Source organism: Poecilia reticulata, linkage group LG1 (genome assembly GCF_000633615.1).
Source record: "Poecilia reticulata strain Guanapo linkage group LG1, Guppy_female_1.0+MT, whole genome shotgun sequence".
Lineage (NCBI taxonomy): Eukaryota > Metazoa > Chordata > Actinopteri > Cyprinodontiformes > Poeciliidae > Poecilia > Poecilia reticulata.
The window spans coordinates 2,553,132-2,573,858 of record NC_024331.1 but is presented as its reverse complement, the minus strand read 5'-3'; the positions used below and the strand labels follow the sequence as shown (position 1 = coordinate 2,573,858).

General features: G+C 40.4%; 1 protein-coding gene across 7 annotated transcripts in view; it reads left to right on the top strand.

Moving 5' to 3' along the window:
- pcm1 (pericentriolar material 1) overlaps nucleotides 1-20,727 on the top strand; it is a 29,320-nt gene that overhangs the window by 1,931 nt on the left and 6,662 nt on the right. For 5 of the 7 annotated variants that reach the window (XM_017305194.1, XM_017305190.1, XM_008403780.2 and 2 more), the window contains exons 3-27: nucleotides 474-719; nucleotides 1,478-1,804; nucleotides 2,883-3,053; nucleotides 3,981-4,097; nucleotides 4,324-4,510; nucleotides 4,786-4,895; nucleotides 5,186-5,459; nucleotides 5,553-5,694; nucleotides 6,567-6,782; nucleotides 6,969-7,135; nucleotides 8,505-8,731; nucleotides 9,248-9,390; nucleotides 9,470-9,599; nucleotides 11,064-11,234; nucleotides 11,325-11,506; nucleotides 13,355-13,546; nucleotides 13,647-13,905; nucleotides 14,940-15,085; nucleotides 15,166-15,374; nucleotides 16,835-17,009; nucleotides 17,102-17,403; nucleotides 17,518-17,679; nucleotides 17,873-17,929; nucleotides 18,134-18,306; nucleotides 18,729-18,860. In XM_017305194.1, coding sequence (XP_017160683.1) covers nucleotides 474-719; nucleotides 1,478-1,804; nucleotides 2,883-3,053; nucleotides 3,981-4,097; nucleotides 4,324-4,510; nucleotides 4,786-4,895; nucleotides 5,186-5,459; nucleotides 5,553-5,694; nucleotides 6,567-6,782; nucleotides 6,969-7,135; nucleotides 8,505-8,731; nucleotides 9,248-9,390; nucleotides 9,470-9,599; nucleotides 11,064-11,234; nucleotides 11,325-11,506; nucleotides 13,355-13,546; nucleotides 13,647-13,905; nucleotides 14,940-15,085; nucleotides 15,166-15,374; nucleotides 16,835-17,009; nucleotides 17,102-17,403; nucleotides 17,518-17,679; nucleotides 17,873-17,929; nucleotides 18,134-18,306; nucleotides 18,729-18,860 — 4,617 coding nt within the window. The remainder of the gene's footprint in view (nucleotides 1-473; nucleotides 720-1,477; nucleotides 1,805-2,882; nucleotides 3,054-3,980; nucleotides 4,098-4,323; nucleotides 4,511-4,785; nucleotides 4,896-5,185; nucleotides 5,460-5,552; nucleotides 5,695-6,566; nucleotides 6,783-6,968; nucleotides 7,136-8,504; nucleotides 8,732-9,247; nucleotides 9,391-9,469; nucleotides 9,600-11,063; nucleotides 11,235-11,324; nucleotides 11,507-13,354; nucleotides 13,547-13,646; nucleotides 13,906-14,939; nucleotides 15,086-15,165; nucleotides 15,375-16,834; nucleotides 17,010-17,101; nucleotides 17,404-17,517; nucleotides 17,680-17,872; nucleotides 17,930-18,133; nucleotides 18,307-18,728; nucleotides 18,861-20,727) is intronic. The other 2 variants (XM_017305188.1, XM_017305192.1) reach the window with 2 other exon arrangements.

The following is a 20,727-nucleotide window of genomic DNA, read 5'->3' as shown; positions in this document are numbered from 1 at the left end:
TACATATACTATTCACGTTTTAGATGTACAATGATTTATCACTTTCCTACAAAAAAATGTGACTGGTTTATTTGTTGGATTAAAGTATTATAAATATAACTTATTGTTGAGCGGGTAAAAGCAATACTCAATATAATTTTTTGCTTGTTTTTTTTTTTTTTCTTTTTGGACTGCGATTACTTTTTGGACTTGACAGTTTTGGCCAAAATGAGAACAAGTTTGCATTCCTAATGTAGAGTCTGTCTGGAGATACAAGGTTTTCTGTTGCCATTCATTTTCAATGCAAACATCATCATTGCAGTTTTAATACCTGTGATCCTCATTGAGATTGCCATTACAATAAATGTCACAAAAAGTGTGATTAATATTTTAATATTTTAAATTTGTCTCCCATCATTAGTCTCTGAAGAGAAGGTTTATTCTTTTCTTATTAACAAACAACATTTCTTACGTTCCCTGTTGTGTTTGAGCAGAACTGGGGGATTCAGCAAAAGAAAGCTAACCGGTCGACAGAGAAGAACAAGAAGAAGCTTTCTGCAGCAGTGGAGAGCCGTCTGACCAATGATATTTCACCAGAGTCCACCCCAGGGGCCGGCCGCAGGAGAACTCGCACTCCTCATTCTTTTCCCCACATCAAATACATGACCCAAATGTCTGTTCCTGACCAGGCTGAACTGGACAAGCTGCGCCAAAGGATCAATTTCACAGACCTGGACGAGGTAGACATCAGAATACTGAACAATGTCTTAGACGTTCCTGATCCTCAGGAAGTATCTAATGAGGAAAGTAGTTGAGGGGACTGACTGGGAATGGGATGAAACTCTTCAGTGTCTCAGGAGTTTTGGTTGTTATGTGACTGCAGAGCTCAACCAGTCTGTACAGGTCAATCAACATATTTCTGCTTTTGTGGATCTTTAATATTTTTATGAAATATCCACAGAACATATTTAACATATTGATCAATCCTGGTGTTTCTCTGAAGTCCAATATTTTATTCCAATTTATTTCTTTCTTTTGCATTTGCGTGTTGGTAAACATAGCCTATTAATGTGCGTAAAATTCTGTCAAAGATCCCCACAGTCTCAGATCTACCTTCAGGATTTGCAGTTGATTTGTTTGGCTTTCATACATGATCTACTGAATCAGGAAAATCTCTGAAACATCATTTGTCAGAAGATCACATTCCTCCACTCTACTGTCATAGCAGCAGTTTGACGTTTAGTGTCTTAGGAAGGTTTTTTAGTTTACCAGCAGAGTGTTAGATGATGCTCTTATATCAAATAACAGCTTCATGTTTTGTTACTGAAAAACATTTCCTGTTAAATAATGTTTTGTGATATCTTTTTTTAAACTGTAAGGCACAAAAAGGGCTTGACTGATGAGTGCTTGTGCATCTACATCGCTTAAAGTTTGAAAACGAAAATCATGGCCAAGAGCCCAAGTAATGATCTTTGTGGTCTGATTTTTGGTCAACCAGCGGAGCATCGGCAGCGACTCCCAGGGCCGCGTCACGGCTGCCAACAACCAGAGGCAGCTAGCCGGAGAGAACAAGAAGCCTTTCAACTACCTGCCTCTGCATGTCAACACTAACAAGAGCAAAGAGCTGCTCCATCCCTCAGCTTCTGCCCCAACTACCCCAGCTATCACCAAGGAAACCAAGAAGCAGAGTCCAGGACGGAGGGAAACATTAAGTCCCGCAGGTCCTCGCAAGGAGTCGCCAAGGATGAGTCGCTGTGGGACAGACAGAGGACTTCTGATGCAGAGAGAGTACGGGAGGCCAGAGCCCAAAATAGACAGCAGCCAGGTAACGCTTTGTGGTTAGAGACGTCTGTATGGCAGTCAGCAAGTGTTTGATGCTATCAAAAATAGAAAAACTTGCAAAATGATTGAAAAGCTAGCATTTTATCACATTATTACCTCAAACTTCAATTAGCACCGGATGATGTGGCTGAAAAACCTATCAGTTTTTTGTTTTAATTATCTGAAGTAATGTCAAACAGGTGGCATGACCGTTCCTGTTGTACCCACAGTTTTCACTCCATGCAACTGAAACTGGAACCTGAAACTGCTGCTTTACACAGTACTCAGCAGGTTGTTGCTAGGTAACCAAAGACTGAGTGAGACTGAGTGAGTGAGTGATTTGAAGCCTTTCCTCATCAGAATGCCAGAATGTTGTGTGGCTCTGGATCAGAGTTCAATGACTATTGTATAAATTACTTATTGAATATTCTATCAGACACATTATCTATTGATCTTGATCACATCATATGTCTGTTGTGATATGTATATCATTATAGGTTTATTGTCCAGCCCTAACTTCAATTCATGTTATTTTGATAGACCAAAACAAAAGTAATGTTCTCTAACTGGACGGCTTGTGGGTCTGAGTCATATTTAGAGCAGAAAGCCAAAAACATTCACTGCAGAGTTTTAAAATTTTCTTTTCAAAAAATATAAATTGAGAGCCACATCATTTACTTTCACTTTGGTTATTCACTACTTTGTGTTGGTCTGTCACATAAAATTGCAACAGAAAGCGACAAAATGTGAAAAACCCTTTGAAGCAGGGTGAAAGAGGGTGAAAGCTTCTTTCTGTCTCTGTACGGCTGTGTATTTGTACATGGCGGTTCTCTCGACTGCTTGGGGAAAAACCAAATCTAGGATGAAAGTGAGGGAGAGGTTGTGCAGCTAAAACCAGACCATATATAGGACAGTTTCTAAATATGCCACCAATGGCGCCCTGTGAGTATCTTGCCCAGCCCCCTCTCAGCCCTCGTGTGTACTAGTCACAGCTATATCTACAGATGCTCACCTAATATTTTTATGTGTTTTTCTTCTCTTCATCACAAACCTCCTCCGTACTCCCATTTGTGCGCTCTCAGGTGGTGAGCAAACTGGTTCAGATTCGGGAATACATCAGTAAGGCCAGCGCCATGAGGGACGATCTGGTGGAGAAGAACGACGTTCCCGCCAACGTTGAGCGTCTTTCTTACCTCATCGACCACCTCAAGGAACAGGAGAAGTCCTATCTACGCTTCCTGCAGAAAATGCTTGTAAGTGTGTCCGGTTTTCTCATGCATATCTTTAGTGTTTCTTTTTTAAAGCTATAAGACTTTAGCCAAGTTACTTCAAAGGAATATGGCCTGAGTAAACAATTCCTCAGCTGGGTGGCTGGCAGGTGTATGATTTTAAAGGGGCGGTGTTGTGTAAAATCAAATTTTTTGAGCTTTACCTGATGTTATAATGTTATTCTTTCACCAAAATCATGCCTGGAGTATTTCTTCCATGTATGTTTGAGAAATCCTTGTAACTCCCTTGGCAACCACTCATCTCTGCAAAACGCTTTATGGGATCTAGCCTTCGAGATGCATCTCCTCCTCAGAGCTGCAGTTTCCAAGGGCTCCTCAGTCCAGCTCCTCAGAACTGGAGTTGCCCTTGCGTGCAACTCCCTCACTCGGTTCCTTCAGACTAGCCAGGAGTAATTAGCAAACACCTGGTGGAAGTGCACATCTGCTGAGGTCATTATAAGAGCTACTTCTCTGTAACGCTGGTCAAAACGTTGTTAAAGAGTAAATAAAAGAGCCACATTGTCCTGAAGGCAGAGGTTTAGAAAGAGCAGGAGTTTTCCAATTTTAAGGCACTAAATTATGAAGTCATTTTTTAAAAAGCCATTGGATATGTATTTAGCATTTTTATAAAGTTGGAAATTAACATAGTTACTGGATTGTGTTCTAAAGGGGCCTATGTGTCTGGAAAACACATAATTCTTCTTCTTTGATGTTTTAAGTGGAATATGTAAAAGTTAACTACTTGCATATGTATTCTCTCTGGGCTTTGGTTCAGATGGGTTTTTTTTTTTTTAGTTAAAAAAATTAGTTATTCCATTTCTTCTTATTCTGTTCTGAATTTTAACTTGTACAGTTACTTTCTTCGGCATGTAGCATAAGTTCCTGATGAATTTTTGTGTGACTTTTCTCCAGGCCCAGGAGAGTGACTGTGAGGTCGGGATGCTGGACTCCGCGGTCGGATCAGGGTCACTGGCTGACAGCTCCTCCCTTAACATTGAGGTTCAGTCTTCAGATGCTTCAAATATAACAGTGAGTACATTTGTGGGAGATTGTTTAATATTTTAAACTTTAAATTCCTAGGAAAACAGGGCAAACTACGACACTAAACAAAGATCTGAGCGGACGTTATTAGTTAATCTACTGGAATCTAACAAAAAGTTTTTCTGCCCAACCCATTTGTACATACTTCTTCACCTCTCTGTTCCTCTGAACCATTGACCCTTGGCGCTTAAAATTTTGTATTGTGAATTTTCAGAGTGGTAGGACAGAGGGTGTGCATGCCGACCAGAAGGAGGAGCTGGAGAACCTGCGTAAGCAGCATGAGCTGCTGAAGAAGATGCTGGAGCAGCAGGAGCAGCTCAGAGCGCTGCAGGGCCGACAGGAAGCTCTAATGGCCATGCAGCACAGTGCAGAGCAGGCACTCGCTGTGATCGAAGACACAGGTGATGTACCAACCCACAGAGACACACGTTTTCAAACTAGTTCTATCTGGAGCTTAAGTAAATCTTTTCAGTCACTCAGCATTTCAGTTCCATTTCTTCTTTCCTCACAAACAACTTTTTTAGATGCATTGTAGGAATAAAACTGAAATATTCATACATACACTTTTCTGTTTTTTAGCTAAATGTTTAAATTTTGGGAATAAGTTTTCCAAAAATATTGTCAGAAAGACACTTGATATATTTTTTTCTCTTTTAACATTTGTTCTTGCCTGCAGTCGTGACAGAAACCACCGGCAGTGTTTCCGGCCTGAGCATCACATCAGAACTGAATGAAGAGTTAAATGAGCTGATTCAGCGTTTCCACAACCAGCTGCACGACTCTCAGGTACAGGAGAAACTATATCTGTGGCTAGGTTACCATGGTAACTGCCCTGATATATCTGTACCTTCTTTAAAATACTCAGTGTGCTGACATTTCATCTACTGCAGGCCACAATAATTAACATGCATATTAAAGATGTACAAAAAGTCTTAAAGTATAGTGTGAGAGGTTTGCTGCTGGAAAAAACTTAAACATCTTTATTACAGATGCTAATAAATGTCAACGTAAGTATCAAAGCTAATAGATTTAACAGTAGGCAGTTGGTCAAGGGGTAAACTGCTGTCTTCCACCAGACCAAAACGGTGCCAGATAACCGTCGTCAGGCTCAGAGCCTGTCCCTCTCCGGAGAAGTGTCCTGGTCCCGCCCCCACCACGCTGTTGGTCCACCTCAGCACAGGCCACTCCTCCACTCCGCTTCCGGCCCGCATGCCGGTCTGGAAGCCGAGGGGGCGGCCGCCAGCGCCAAACTCACCAAGTTACAAGAACTTAAAGACAAAAAGCAAACAATGGACAAGATTCTGCAAGAGTTGCATTCACTGCGAGACCAGACCCTGAACAACAACCCATGTATGGTTCTTTTTCAGCCATCTTTTTTTTTTTAACCTTAGTGCAGCTTTAACCTTTAAGAAGTGGTGATGAATTTCCTGTGGCGTCCTTCAGGTCGGGGCTTGTCAGCACAGTGCAGTCCAAGTTTAGGAGGATCTTCAGATTGTACATCAGCTCTCTGCTCCAATGCAGCCTCCACTTCCTTTCAGCCTTTTTTCACACAACAGGATGGCTCCGGTTCTTCAGACAAGCTCAGGTACAAACACACAGCTATGAGCTCAGGGTCAGATATGAACAGCAGACGGTTTTGAAGCATAGTTGAACTTTCTGCTGTCCATCCCCTATGGACCAGTTTTAGTTTTCCTCTGCTGATTTAAATTTTTTGTGTCTTTTGAAATGCAGTCCTGGCTGGAAACTTACTTTCATCCATCAACATCATCAATGTGATGATAATTTTTGTGTTTTGAACTTTTACAACAAAAACAGCTTACATATTTAGGCGAGTTTGAATGTTTTTGTAATTCTTTTTTCTTTAATTAGCACTGTGCCCGGAAAAATGGAAATGAACATAGAAATACATATTTGGCTTGATCGTCTTTTAATGTGTGAAATATTGCATACAAAAAAAATAATAGAACCTTCCCAACCTATTTAACTCTACAATATAACATAAATGATTGATAATTTTTAACATTATTAATTTAACATAATCAGGTATTTAATTTTCCATTTTATTTCCGATTTTATTCTTTTTTTGATAATATTTTTTCATATTCTGTATTTATTCAATAATTTAATAATTCCCTTTTTTAAAATCATGTACTGATTTATTTTCTACATTTCTTCTTTGCACTACCCTCCTGTTTTATCCTATATTTACAGATTTTTTTTATTTCCTGCACGGTCCATAAAGTGTTGATAGGGTTGAAGCATTAGATCACCTCATTTTTACTTTAAACGCCATTGAGGTTGTGTAGTTGTTGCATAGTCATCCCCCACAATGCAATGGGATGCCATCTTTAAATAAACCATTAAAAGAAGCAGAAATGCAACACTTGTCCAAATTATGAGTGAATATAAAGTTTTCCACTGAAGCTGCATTCATCATTTTGTCTCATCCGGCAACAGGAAGCTGAAGGAGGTCCATAAGCGCCTTAATGAACTGAGGGAGTTAGTTCAGTACTACGAACAGACGTCTGATATGATGGTGGACGCCGTCAATGAAAATGTGAAAGAGGCTGATGATGATGAGGAGGAGGATGAAGATGAGACGGAAGATGGATCCATGTTTGAAACTGTGTTTGAGTTGGAGCATGAGAATCGGCATTCTGGTGCAAACCTTAGGTGGGTGGGAAAAATAACCGATCGAATACATGTAGAAATGGTCTCTGGTTTTTTTTGTCTTACAAGCCACTTTCTGATTTGATTCGGCATGTAAATATGGCTGAATGTCGTCATGGCTGTCAGTTGGTCATGTTCCATATTGTACATCCTGAACTGCATCAGTAACTCTCCCCTCTGTGTCTCAAGAAACCCACAGCGCAGCAGTAACCGGGCGGACTTGAATAGCCTGACCAACGGCCGCAGCTTCAGGAGCGGCACCACAAACAACCAGGATGGTCGACTCAATACAGAGTGTGAAATCAACAACCGAGCAGCAGCCAACCTCCGGAGCCTCAATGTCACCACGCCTATAGGTCTGCTCAAGCAACGCACAGCGACACCAGACCTGAGGAAAAACATTCATTCTTATGGCTGCAGTGTAGTTAGGGGATTTAGTTTGGGGGGTTTTGTATGAAAATGTTCATAAAATCATATACTCGTAAATGACAGTTGTTACAGAATTAATTACATGTAAGTACTGGAAGTATTATCGCCAACAGGTTAGTGTTTTTAATACAGCAAAACTAATAGTCTCATCTTATTAGCAGTTTCTGTTGTTTACATCAGGGTTCCTGCTGGCTCTTAAATGTTTTCCAGCTTAGGCTCTGCCTGTTACGATAACAAATTTTGTTGGATGATCAGTTGTCCCAGAAATTATTGCGATGAATGATGATGTTGTTTTAAGAGCATTTTCAGGTAATATGTTGATAATGGCATAAAAATACTTTAATAGGTTTTCCCTCTCAAAGACTAATATGATTTTAATTTTGCACACATAACTCCACACTGGAACTGGAAGACATTTTAAATATCCAAACTAAAACCACACGCATGCAACCAAAACCATAAATAAAGTGGATTTTGATGTCTCTGTGAACAAAATTACCCTTAATTTCCATTTTGATGATTTTTTTTATCAAGCTCATTTTAATTTGTCATGTGATTAATAGATTAATTACTTATTGTTCATTCTATTATGTCTGCAATATGGGTGGGTGATATTGCCAAAAAACAATATCAATAAATTTTATTAAATGCCTCTAACTATATCATAGACAATATTCCACATTTTCTGCCTTTTTTTATTGGGTTTAGCTAAACAAAAACACAGTGTTAAAGAAATATAAAATAAATATAAATGTAAAAAAAAAAGTAAAGTCTGAAAGACTAAGTCATATTTCATCTAGCAGGTGTAAAGAAAAATGCACAAATGAAACAATCTGGTATGGTTCAACAGAATATTAGTTTTATAATTTTTACTAAAAACTGTTTCCCCTTCATGTTTTTTTGAAATCTTAAACATTATGTTCAAAACTATGAATCTTACTTTAATATAAAAAGGCAATTTTATATTAAAATTTGCTCCTAATGAAGTGGACATCTAACAGCGTTTGGCTTGAAAACAGGGGTAACTTCAGTAAGCTTACAGTAAAGCTTACTGTTGGCTGTAATAAGGAGCTGATTTTGGTAACCAAGCTGTAAGATTACTGGAATATCAAAGCTAAAGACCTTCAGCTACATCATCATTAACACAAACACCCTTACATTTATATCTGGTTATTTGCTCAAATAAAAAACATTAGTTAAATTACATTTTAAAAGTTCTACTTGAGATTCACTCATCTCTAGGTTTATGTGAACATGACCTTATTTTACATGGTTTTAACTTTTATCTTGATTTAGAGTGCCAGTACAACAGGGACCTCCCTTACGTGCAGGTAAAGGATGAGGATGATGATGAAGACGCCGTGAATAATGATGAAGGAGGCCAGGCCATGCTTCCAGACAGTGCATCGGATTCCAGTCGAGGGAGCAGCCTTGGGAACGCTGCGGGTTTCCCTCCCAAGGTTGAACGCCAGACGGCGACGCAGAAGCTGAGGCAGCTGCAGGAGCTGGTTGCCATGGTTCAGGTACGACACGCAGCTTCTGGCTGACTAACTGGATTGGCTGAACTGAAGAACATCAACTAACTTTACTAAAAGTTTTCCACCTGTTATTAAAACACTTGTATGATCTACCATTACAGTATTTTCCCAGAACATTTGAATTAAAACTTTTATCGCTAAACACCCATTTCCCGCCTCAAGTACATAGAAAAAAATTATGTTATAACAGAAATGCATGAGCAGTCATCTGTGAAGGTGTTTCATCTTCACGTTTCCCTTGATTAGCAAAACTGACTGTTTTCTCAAGCTTCATATTTTAAACCTCACTAGTTAAAACAGATGTTATTATTTTCAATGAGCTGGTTGCTCCTGTAGCAATCAGCTCCTGCTGGTGAGTTGTTTTAAAAGTGTTTGGAAGCATAAAGCAGTTGTTTCTTTAACAGCATTAATATTTTTATTATGTTTAATTCTTTGTAAAGAATAGAAAATCTAATGTTGTGTTAAAGAAACAATTAGTCTACGGATCTGTTTGTGACACAGAGTGATGACACAGATGGAACAACAGCCAATGACGATGAAGCTTTACACCAGCAGCCCAATAACACCCGATCTGCTGTGTGTGGGGCCTCAGGGGCCGGATCCAAACAGAGTCCAAGAGACCTGGCTCTCTCCATCAAGGCCAGGTGCAGTAAAATGAACCATTAGCATCTAGTCCTGCAACTTGTTGTTGAGTTATGTAATTATCATGTGTTTTTCTAACAGGGAGAAGCTGTACGAGGAGAAGTTACGTCAGCAGAAGCAGGAGTTGAGGCAGCTTCATGAGGAGAGACAGAGACTCATAGAAATCCAAGGAAAGATCCAGGACTTGCAATGGACCTGCCCCGACCTTCCGGTATCTGGTTCTAAACAGCTAAAAGTTTAAATTACAAATTTGCTTGTTCAAAAGTTATTGAGAGTTTATGTATACTGAAATGTGAAGGAAAAAGAAGTGAAATTCTGTTTCTTCTCTGGAGGAGATCCTTGACGTAGAGTCTTCCTTTAGATCAGTGGTTCTTAAGCTTTTTTGAGGTACCGAACCCTCCAGTTTCATATGCGCATTCACCGAACCCTTCTTATTCCTCCTCCAACACCCCCAATCAGTGCTCCTCCGCAGCACTGATTGGCTAAGCAATGTAACGTGATCCTCTGCAGCAAGTGATGGTAAAGCGCGGTGCATCATCACAACTTTACACAAGTGTGTCTTTATCTCCGCGGCAGAGGCTCCACCGAACCCCTGAGACCGACTCACCGAACCACTGGGGTTCGATCAAACCCAGGTTAAGAACCACTGCTTTAGATCAACAAAAGCTTTGGGAGGGGAGCAGCACCCATCCAAACTCTAGGTGTTCGATTTGCAAAATGTAATGTAGTGACGTTAGGATGGAGACTTGACATATTTAGAAGATGAGAAATAAGAGAAGAAATAAAAATAACAAACTAATTATTCAAAGAATTGAAACAAGAAAATAAAGATTAATACAAATCAACAGTCTAGAGATTGCTTAAATTATGTGAATGACGAGAAAAAGTCACTGTTAACAAATAGAACATTTACTAATATATAAACGGTAATAAAAAATATAAAAAATTATTCCAAATCCATACGGTGGCTGAGTGGACGCGTAACGTGATGTGCAATATACTCACAAACAGGACCCGCAAAGGTGAACAACGTATTTTAAAATTAATTTGTGAGCATTTTGAATCGATTCAGAATTCCCAAGATTAGGAATATAGATTCTTCATGGAATCTTTTTTTTTCTGCACCTTTAGTATGAGACAGATAATCTATGAAAACATCAAGCTCCTCCATGAGATAGTATCGTAATATGCATAAATGTGTTGCTCCTGGTGACAAACAACCAATCGGAGCCAAGAGGAGGATCTTAGCGATGTTAATCACACTCATTTATGTGCTGCTCAATGTGCTAAGGACGGAGCGACAACTTGCAGAAAAACTTTATCTGTCGCCATCATGCTAACTAGCCTTAACATTCATGACAGGCTTTGTTGTGGTGAACTAGCTGTAGCGTAGTATAGAGAAAAGGAGAGAACATGAACACTGTGCACACGAGCATGACTGACAACGTTAAGACCCTCCTCCTGGTTCTGATTGGTTGAGCAGTGTATTTCTAGAGCACTGGGACAAAGCAGAGGAGCTCGACTTTTTTTTCCCCCTTTCACAGGAAGAAACATATTGTTTCTAAAAGTTACATACTCTAGCTTTAAAGCTTGCACCAGTAATTAGAAACATCATGCTAATGTTAATGGGATTAGATCATTTGATTTAAAAGTAAAAGTATTTCCTCCTCTGTAGTCGTCTGTGTCCAGCACAGGCAGCCAGCAGGGTCTGCTGAGGAAGATTCCGCTTGCAGCTTCTACCCCTGCTAACGTCAAAGCTTCTCCTTCCCCTGGACCCAAAACCAACTTAACCGTGCTCAAACCCACCGCTCAGGAGGCAGCTTCTTCTTCCGTCACTGACAACGAGGTAACAGATTCACACCCTCAATCTCCACCCAAAACACTTTCCAAACTGTAAGCGTCTCGTCATGAGGGCTCTCCGTTTTTGCCCCACCAGCAGCTTTGGTCCGAAATGAGGCGGAGACAAATTCTGCGAGAAGACCTGCGACAGCGTCGAAAGCAGCTGGAGTCGCTGATGGCCGAACATCAGAGACGTAGCGGTTTCCGTGACTCCCCCTGTCAGTTGGAAGAGCAGGAGGGGAGTGCTACTCTCTCGCAGTCCATCAACAGGGATGAAAGGTAGGAGACGCACTTCCTGTCAAATCAGTTACGATGTTTTATTTCCCTTGGGGGTTAATAAAGTACTTTTGAGCTTGAATTTTGTGAATAACTGTCTAGTTTAAAGCTCTGTTGTCATCCTAGTATTATTGTTTGAAGTATTAATTGTTGTTCCACCAGCAGCTACATGTATTCAGGATTAGCTGATATCTGAGGTTTATTATTTCTGACACTGATCTAATACAGAAAAACAGTGCTGGATTGATTTTAAATGTTTTTTTTTTAAACACAGACATAAATGTACTGAATTACAAATGAATTTGATAAATCTGCACTTGTACAGCACACTTTAATACACCAATAGCTTCCGAAGCTTAGTCAAGCACGTAAAAAATAAACCTTTTTCCAGTAGTTCAGAAAGTGCAACTAGGCCTGTCACCATAAACGATAAATCAATTAATTGGCACGATAAATAAACCTATCGACCTCATTTTAATTATCGGTTTATCGCCTCTTCCTGCCTTTTTTTCTTTCTGTTGATGACACTGAATGAAAAAAGGCTCAGCTCCTGTCTCTCAACTGACCCTCCCTTCCTCATTTTCTTAGTGTAATGTCCAGCATTACACTACACGAGTAGTCGACTGACTGTCGGCCCATTTTCAAAACCTGAGAGACCAAACATTAGCCGACAGAAATCCCAGGTATAACAGTTCGATCGGGTTTGTCGTGCCGTGTGGTGTCCAGCCACATGGGCCCAAAATAATGGCTACAAGTCCAGTTGACTAATTTTAAAATCAGGCATTAATCAATGCTTTACTAGAATCTACCTATGATGCATGTGGCTAGAGTYAGCGTAAAGTTCTGACTGAATGAAAATCATTATAACCTATTTATGTCACGTTAACGAAGAACAGCTGAAAACTTACCGGGTTTATTAACTGAGGTAGCAATTTGGCTCCAACTTCTCCCCTTGTCATTTCTATCATCTTTGCACGAAATGTTGAATAAACATTAATGTTGTTTCCACAAATCATCTCCGATGTCCACTGGACTTCAGGTTGCGCAGTGTCAGCTGTTTGGGATTCCCCTTGTAATTTCCCTTCAGAAAGCACAGAAGAGAAACCGCGCTTTCTGATTGGCTACCTGTCACGTTTAGCGTTAAGCTCCCAGTCGGGGAAAACCCTAATTTAGATCGGAGCGGCCACAAAGAGTCGGCGAAATCACCAGCGACAATCTTAGATCGTTGGCCGATCTAGGATTGTCGTAAAGGGAAAATAGGGACAAAAATTGTGTAGTATGAACTATTGCATTAGGTAGTCGGATGTGCCCGTCTTTATTTAAATCTACTGAAAGGCAATATAGTATACAGACTTCATAATCTGTACTCTTTTGGTTGAATGCAGTATTTATTTCCACTTTGGCTTTATGTTGTCTAGTTTTTATTCAAGTTCGTTTTTTTAATGGAGACTGAGAATCCATTTTATTTTTGGTTGTTTTGTTTGTTTAGTTTGTCAGTTCCAGTGTTATGTGTTCTTTTGAAAATAATGTGCATCTATCTATGGGAGGAAATTGCATGCATTATGTCATTTCCATTAAATCGGTGTCAAAAGGTGTTGAAACAATATTATTGTTTATCACAATCATTTTTTAGACAATTAATCATCCAGCAAAATTTATCGTGACAGGCCTAAGTGCAACTAGACATTTTAAACATAATGTAAAATAAATAATAAAGCATAGAATTTGACTGAATACCTCTGCCCTCATGGACCGAGAAAAACAATCTAGAATTTTTTTCAATTTAGTGACCGATAAGGAAATAAATATTGGCTCGGTGCGTCTCCTCTCATGATTCTTATTTGTTATTAGAACAATGGCCACATGGGGTTCCAGTCCTTGCAACCTGGATGATGAGAATGAGGAAGCGGATGATTATCACTCTGAGATGTGCGCTGAGGAGGAAGAGGAAGAATGTACAGAGAGCAGCTCCGATGATGACATCCACATCTACTCATCAAGGATGAACCAGAGCTCCTACAGTAACAGGAAGAATCAGGGAAGGTGAGTCCAGTCGGCAGAAGGCCCACACTTTGACCGTTTTAGGCCTGCTGGTGTGAGATCTGTTATCTCTTTCTCCGTCTGTGTGCGCTCAATGCTTCAGTAACCTGAAGCCTCCGGCAGCCTTTTCCGGCGACGCCGAGGCTCATCTTCACAACGAGACGAAGGTGAAGGATCAGAGCCGAGGCGCGAAGCCGTCTGCAGGCCAGCACGAAGGCGTCCGACGTCAGGAGAACCTGCGCTGGGCCTCAGAGCTCTCCTTCGCCGAGGGCTCCAGCCACTGGCAGGAGCAGATAAACCAGCTCCAGAGGCAGCTGGACTTCAGCACCAGCATGTGTCAGACGCTCCTGCAGGACCAACAGGTGAGTGATCCAAACAGACACATGTTCTCTGTTTGGACTTGGTTCTGACAGGTGTTACTGGTGGATGTTCTGGTCTGATTAAGGATGGAATAGCTGCATGTTCACATCTTGAGCTCTTAGACCAAAATTCAGAATCTCACACTCTCATATGGTCTCCAACCATGTAAACATGTTGACTCATTCTTCTGATTTCTGGAAGCAATAAATTCTGTAACAATCTGAACAGGATGACCAAATTTCAGGAAAATGTTAACTAAGCAAATCTGAGCCCAAAGTAAAACCGTGGCTCTGTCTCAGGATGCACCCGTCCACTTTCTTCACTTCCGATACCGATACAAATATCTGACATTTAGTCCTGATCCAATACAGGAAAGCAACACCGAACTGACTTTAAATTTTTTTAAATGTACTGAATTACAAATTTATTTGAAAGCTCTGCAGCAGTCCAGCACATTTCAATACACCAACAGCTTCACAGGCTTGGTCAAACATGTAAAACCAACTTTAATTTGTTCAGTCAGTGCAGTTAGGAGTAGAACAGCCAATGTAAAATAAATAATAAACTGACAAGGAAAAAACAATAGGTTGATAAACGTTCGAAGGATAAACTGCAACAAACATTCTTTCAAATGGTTCAGAAAATGCAATGAGAAATTCCAAAGTTGGGACAAATAAAGATATTGATATCAGATCAGTGCTTCTCTAAATGTATTTTATTAGTCCTCAGATTCTTTTTGGAGGAATATCAAGTCTTTTCTATATTTCAACAAACATAGCAAGATGGAAACCGTGTGACTGCAGCTTTACTCTCCAGTTTGACGGACTAGTTTTATCCTATCATATCTCACCATAGACTGGTTTATTGATATTTTTAAAGTATTCTCTAACAAATGCACTTGTTTAATCTAAAACTGTCATAATAAAAGCAGCTTCACACGCTAACCCCCTGTCTGAACAGCGTCTGACTGATAGCTGTGCTGGTATTCCATCATGATATTTACTCAGTCAGTGAAAGTGTTGCTTTTTGTCCACAGACTCTGTCATACATGTTACAAACCCTGCTGACGGGTCAGTACAGTGTCTTACCCAACAACGTGTCGTCACCTCAAGTCCACCTGGTGATGCATCAGCTCAACCAGTGCTACACCCAGCTGGCCTGGCAGCAAAGCAATGTCCAGAGGTGGAACGACAAACTTGTATCAATAAACAGGAGTCAGTTCTTTCAGATGATTTGTCTGTAACGTTTCCCTTTGCTTTCAGGCTGAAACAGGTTTTGAACGACCTGATCTGCCAGCAGCAGCAGCAGCCCTCCTCCTCAGCACCAGGTTGGCACACGCAGAAGCGGAGTTCGGCTCAGGAGTCCGGTCCCAGCTCCTCCGCCTCCCCCGGCATCTTCCTTCCTTTCACCTCTACGATGCATCCTTCAGCTGTCAATGTGGCGAACTCCGCCTTATCTCCATTCTCCCCTGGTATGGCATTCATATTGACCAGTTTTGGGGCTTATCTTGCCTGTCGCAATAAGCAATTAATCAATTAATTGCATGATAAATTGGAACAAGATCAATAATTTTCTTTTTCATGACGTATCATTTTTCTTTTTTTTGCTCTTTTCATGAAAAACTGCATGACCAAAGTCTTCAGTGTGGTGTTTTGGTTTCTACTAGCCCTTTCTTTTAAACAACAGGTTTATTTACAGAGGCTTCATAATTCATTTTATTTGTTGTTTCTGTTGTTTTGTTTATTTATTTTGAATATTTAAAATGTGTTCCAGTTCCATGTATTAAATGTTCGTTAGAATTGAAAGTTTATTGCTCTTTGAGCGACTATTCTTGCATTATTACCATTTTGTTACCTGAAAATAACAATGCAGGGTTTCCCCCAGTGTATTATAAGCCTGGCGGCCCGCCATGCTTTACTAGCCCTGCCACCAGGCTAAGCGTTGCTTGTTTACGTTTCTAGGGGGGAAAAAAAAAAAAAAAACTTTTTTTTTTGTTTGTTTTTTTTTTAAGCCAGGCAGCAAGCGTCTCTTTTGCTCTTTGCATTTCACTAGCAGAGCAGATTTATTCCTAAATGATAGGTTTATAATACATGGATTTATAGTTTATGCATTTAAAACCAACAGCGCGCGGACCAATCACACAGCTGGCGCCTCTGCGCTTTGCCTCGCGCGCTGCCGCTGCTTTACCTCAGCGTGGATCGCGCGCGCCTCCTTTCACTCAAACTGGACACAGGCTGACCTGTATGGATATTTATATAAACCTACTGTGAGGAATTATGATCCTTTGGAGAACTCTGGGTAAAAGTTTAAAACCCACCGCGTTGCGCAGCTCAAAGTGAACCGCAAGAATAACTTGTAGCGAATTCAGAGGTCGCGTTGTGAAGTGGTGAGAATGATTTATCTTTGTCAACGAACAATTATATTCGGCATTTACATCTCAATACGGTGCCCAGAGTGTGGCTCTGTGTCTGTCTTTCCTGTAAAGTGAAGACAGACAGTGGCTCCCCTGATGGAGTCACTAACTAACAGAAGTGCAAATTTGTTGTTTTTAGACTTGCGGGTTTAAATAGCATTTCACTATTTATATTATGTTTTCCCGTAACATATAATTACACAGTAATACTTTTACATTTCCTGTCAACTTAATATCTTTTAATACAAAAACACGGTGGACCACCTTGACGCTCCGACCACCGGGCTTAGCAAGTTTTCTGGGGGAAACCCTGCAATGTTATCGTTGATCATAACTCCTGGCACAATTTATCGCCCAGCAAAATTTATCATGAAAGGCCTAACCTTGCACAAGAAGCAGCAGATTTTTAGGTTAAAAATGATCCTTTTTTTTGCAATAAATGAAGAATAGGAAGTCTGACTTTTTTCTTTTTTTGTCAGTGTGTTAAACATTTCTCTTGTCTTTCATCCTCACCTGAGGCTTCAACTTGTACCCGCCGTTCCCTGGTGCTATGGGTGAGTTTCCTCAGAGTGCAGAAGGTCCAGCTTCACCTGAACATCATAAACTGGATCCCAACACATCGATCAAAACCGAGTACATGGGTTTCCCTCCGCCACTGCAGCGTTCTCCTCTCAATACAGCTTCGGAAAGAGGGTAAGATTTATTTAAGAGATATTTATTGTCTGTTATTTAGGTTTACATTTTAATTTCTGCTTGTATTTTCATTGTTCCATTTTTTTTTTTAGATCAGCTGCACGACTGAACACCTCCTACACCAACAACATAACTCGACATCTGCCGTCTAAAGTGGAGCTGCAAGAGTCTCCTCCCTCGTCCCCCACTTTTAACAAATCCCAGTGTAGGCCGCAGGAGTTTAAGGCGTCACAGGACAGCTTTTGCAGTATTCCCGATCCCGACGATCCTGCCATGGTCACAAAGACCTTCAAAGCTGGGAAAAAGGCCTCCGCACAGGCCAACCTGGCTTCTCGAAGCAAAACCTCCAAAAACAGACGCAGGAAGAGCAAAGGGTACAACAAGAACAGCGAAGGTCACCATTCTCACTCGGCTCGCAGTTTATTAAACACACTTTTCACATGTATGTTTACATAAAGCTTAATAAAATAGATATTGCCAGATTTCATCGTTTCATTTTGTCCACCAGGCCAAGACAGCGACAGCTTCAGCAGCACTGCAGAGTTCGGCCAGGAGAGGGCAGCCTCGTCTCATCACAAAGACCAGAATCAGATTCTGTTGGACAAACTGACTCAAGAAAAACTGGACAGCAAGGCGAGGCTCGGAACCAAACGGAACGACCTGTCCTCTGGTATGGCTCGCTGCTCAACGCTTCCACTTTACCTTTATGAGTCCCTGAATTTATTATTATTCACAATATTTTTCTTCATTTTTAGCTTCATTTTCAGTTTCTTCCGATTCAGTTATGTTTCTTTGCACATTTGTCATTGCCCTGACTGTATTTTATTTTGACACAAGTTGCTTTTAATTTATCCTACTCACAGCTTATGCTTGGAGAACTCCCTTCCTCTCTAACAGAATTGCATGCACAGAAGCTCCAGGTAAAGTCACCATGCACGTCTTCCATCACTTGGTTCTTATTATCTAACCATCATGCATGCCTTTTATTCACCTAAGCCCTCTTTATGATATCTACTTTTATGTGCAACCTTTTTTGCTCAGTAAAAGCGTCATTTCTTTATTTAGTTTTGATCAGTTAAAACACCAAATGTTCCTAAGGCTGACATGAAATCTCTGGCTTGTAGATGCGAGCAGCGACTTCTCCTTGTTCGAGGCGCTGCGGGAGACCATTTACTCCGAGGTGGCCACTCTGATATCGCAGAATGAGTCGAGACCCCACTTTCTCATCGAGCTCTTCCATGAGTTACAGCTGCTCAACACAGACTATTTACGCCAAAGAGCTCTGTATTCGCTGCAGGTGACTCCCGTTCCCCTGATCATCTGTCTGTCTAAGCCAGTATTTTAAACGGAGATGTGTATTTTGGGAGAAACGTGCGACAGGATCTAATGAGCCACCATTAAACAGAGAATGAACTGACACAAAAACATAAAAATATCAGATGCACTGTAAAAACTCAAAATCTTACTAAGTATTTTTGGTCTAGATTCTAGTGCAAATATCTTAGTGCACTTGAAATAAGACAAAACTAACAAGTAACTTTTCAGCAAGATGTAGGAACTAGAACGTTGTCATCAATATTAAATCATTATTTACTTAAAATAAGCTCCTACATCTTGCTGAAAGTGTACTTCTGAGTTGAGATATTTGCACTAGAAACTAGACCAAAAACACTTTGTAAACAGTTGTGTTTTTTTGCAGTAATGGTGTGTTTCCCACAGGACATAGTGACCAAGCACCTGGCAGTGAGGCGCGCGGCCGAAGACCAGCTGCCCCCTCTGGGGTCAGTTGTGTGGACAGCAGGCTCTCAGTCTGAGCTGACTCCCAGCCAGAGTCTGGTCACCAGTGATGAAGTGAGTTGGCCGTTAGACGGCGTTAAGGCTGGATAATAAATCAATAACAATATATGTTGAAATAGACACGTGATTCATATCAATAGATATATACGTCTGATAGAATATTGAGTCATTTCACAGAACCGCAGAGCATTCTGGGGGATGGGCAACAACCTGTTGCTAGGTAACCTGTTATGAATATTGTGTGCAGCAGCAGTTTCAGGTTTCTCCACAGTGCCTCCATAACTGATTAAAAATAAAAAACAGCGCCATGAAATGAAAACTGCGGATAAAACAGAAAAGGTCACGCCTCCAGTTTGGCATTATTTCAAATATTTAAAACAAAAAACTGATCAATAATTTGTGATATCGACTGATATGACTTGGACTAGGCAGGAATATGCTATGATGCTTTTTCTTTTTCTCTCTGTCTGTCTGCGTCTCTCTTTCTATATTTTTCTCTCTCTCAATTCTGATTAGCTTCTCTGTTTCTGCTGTAGAAAATCTTCACTGAAGAGTTACCTAATTTATTTCTGAGTTCTATTGCTTTCAGCTAAAGAGGTCTGAATACATACCAAACACGCTTATTGTTTTCCATCCCTTTAACAATTTTGCACTACTTTGTTTTTACTCTCAGGTAAAATCCCAATAAAATTAAGGATTGCGTTTGTAATGTGGCACAATTGGGCAAAGTTTGAGGGCTATGAATACTTTTCCAAGGTACTGAACTCTCTATCTCTAACCTTTTTGTTTTCTCACGTTTTAGATGTCCTTTTATTCTCTTCTTCAGCCCTTATAGCCTTCCCCTCCCTCCACTTCCTTAACATCCTCCCTCTCCTATATTTAAATGCATCTTTCATTAGTTTCTCACTCAGCCTTGTCTCCTTTCATCTGTCTCTATCTTGTCCCCTGTCATCCTTCCATGTTTCTTTATTCTCTGATCTTAATTTTCTCTCGCCCTTCTTCATTGCCTTTGAATTTGACTCGACAGCAGAGCCTCAGAAGCCCGTCTATAAAAAATGACCCCCATCTCTCCGCGTCTCTTTTGCCAGATTAGACATGTGTTCTTTGTTCTCTCCCAAGGTCCCCAGAGTTGTGCTAATTGGGAGTCAGGTCTTTTGTCTGTCTGAATATTCCCTTTGTTCAAGAGTGATGGGTGAAATGTTGGGAGTTTTTTTCCTCCTCCTGATCTGTAAGGAAAACATTCTGGGGAAGTTGTTAAAGCGTCTATAAAATCTGCCCCGTATTTCCCTTGTGCCCGTGGATTCTTTAGGAAGCGGGGCCATCTTTGTGCTAAAATTTCAAACTCAATATCCATCTGAAGAAAAATCCTTGATATCACTTGCAATACCGTGGCAACATATGTTTTGAAAGCACAGGATTGCATCTAGTGGAAAGGGAGCAGACATTAGTTCTATACTTGTCTACTCCCAGAATGCATCTGCCCCATTTCTGCCCCCAAATGGTGAAATACAGTGGGATTCCTGTGCTAATGAGAGAAACACAACTACAAATAATAGGTCTGATTTAGCTGTAATAAATCAAACCTTTAAATTAACACACATTTAAAGCAACCTCCAAAGAATAAAAAGATTTTCTTGGGCAAATTTGACTCTTGAATATTTTGGGAATCTGATCCATCATCTAAATCTCAAGTGGCGTTTTCTTTAAGAAAATTTATTTTAAAAGTTTCAGTTAGCGAAATTGAGCGATCCCGTTAAAGATCAAGAAATCTCTGTTCAGAACTGCTCCACTAGTAAGAAGTGAAAGAAGCCTCTGCCATAGGACTCAGGATAAATGGCGTAAAAATTGACTTCGCATTCATTATGAAATCTACAAACATCCAACATTCCCTTGCATGTTTCAACACTGAAACATGCAAGGG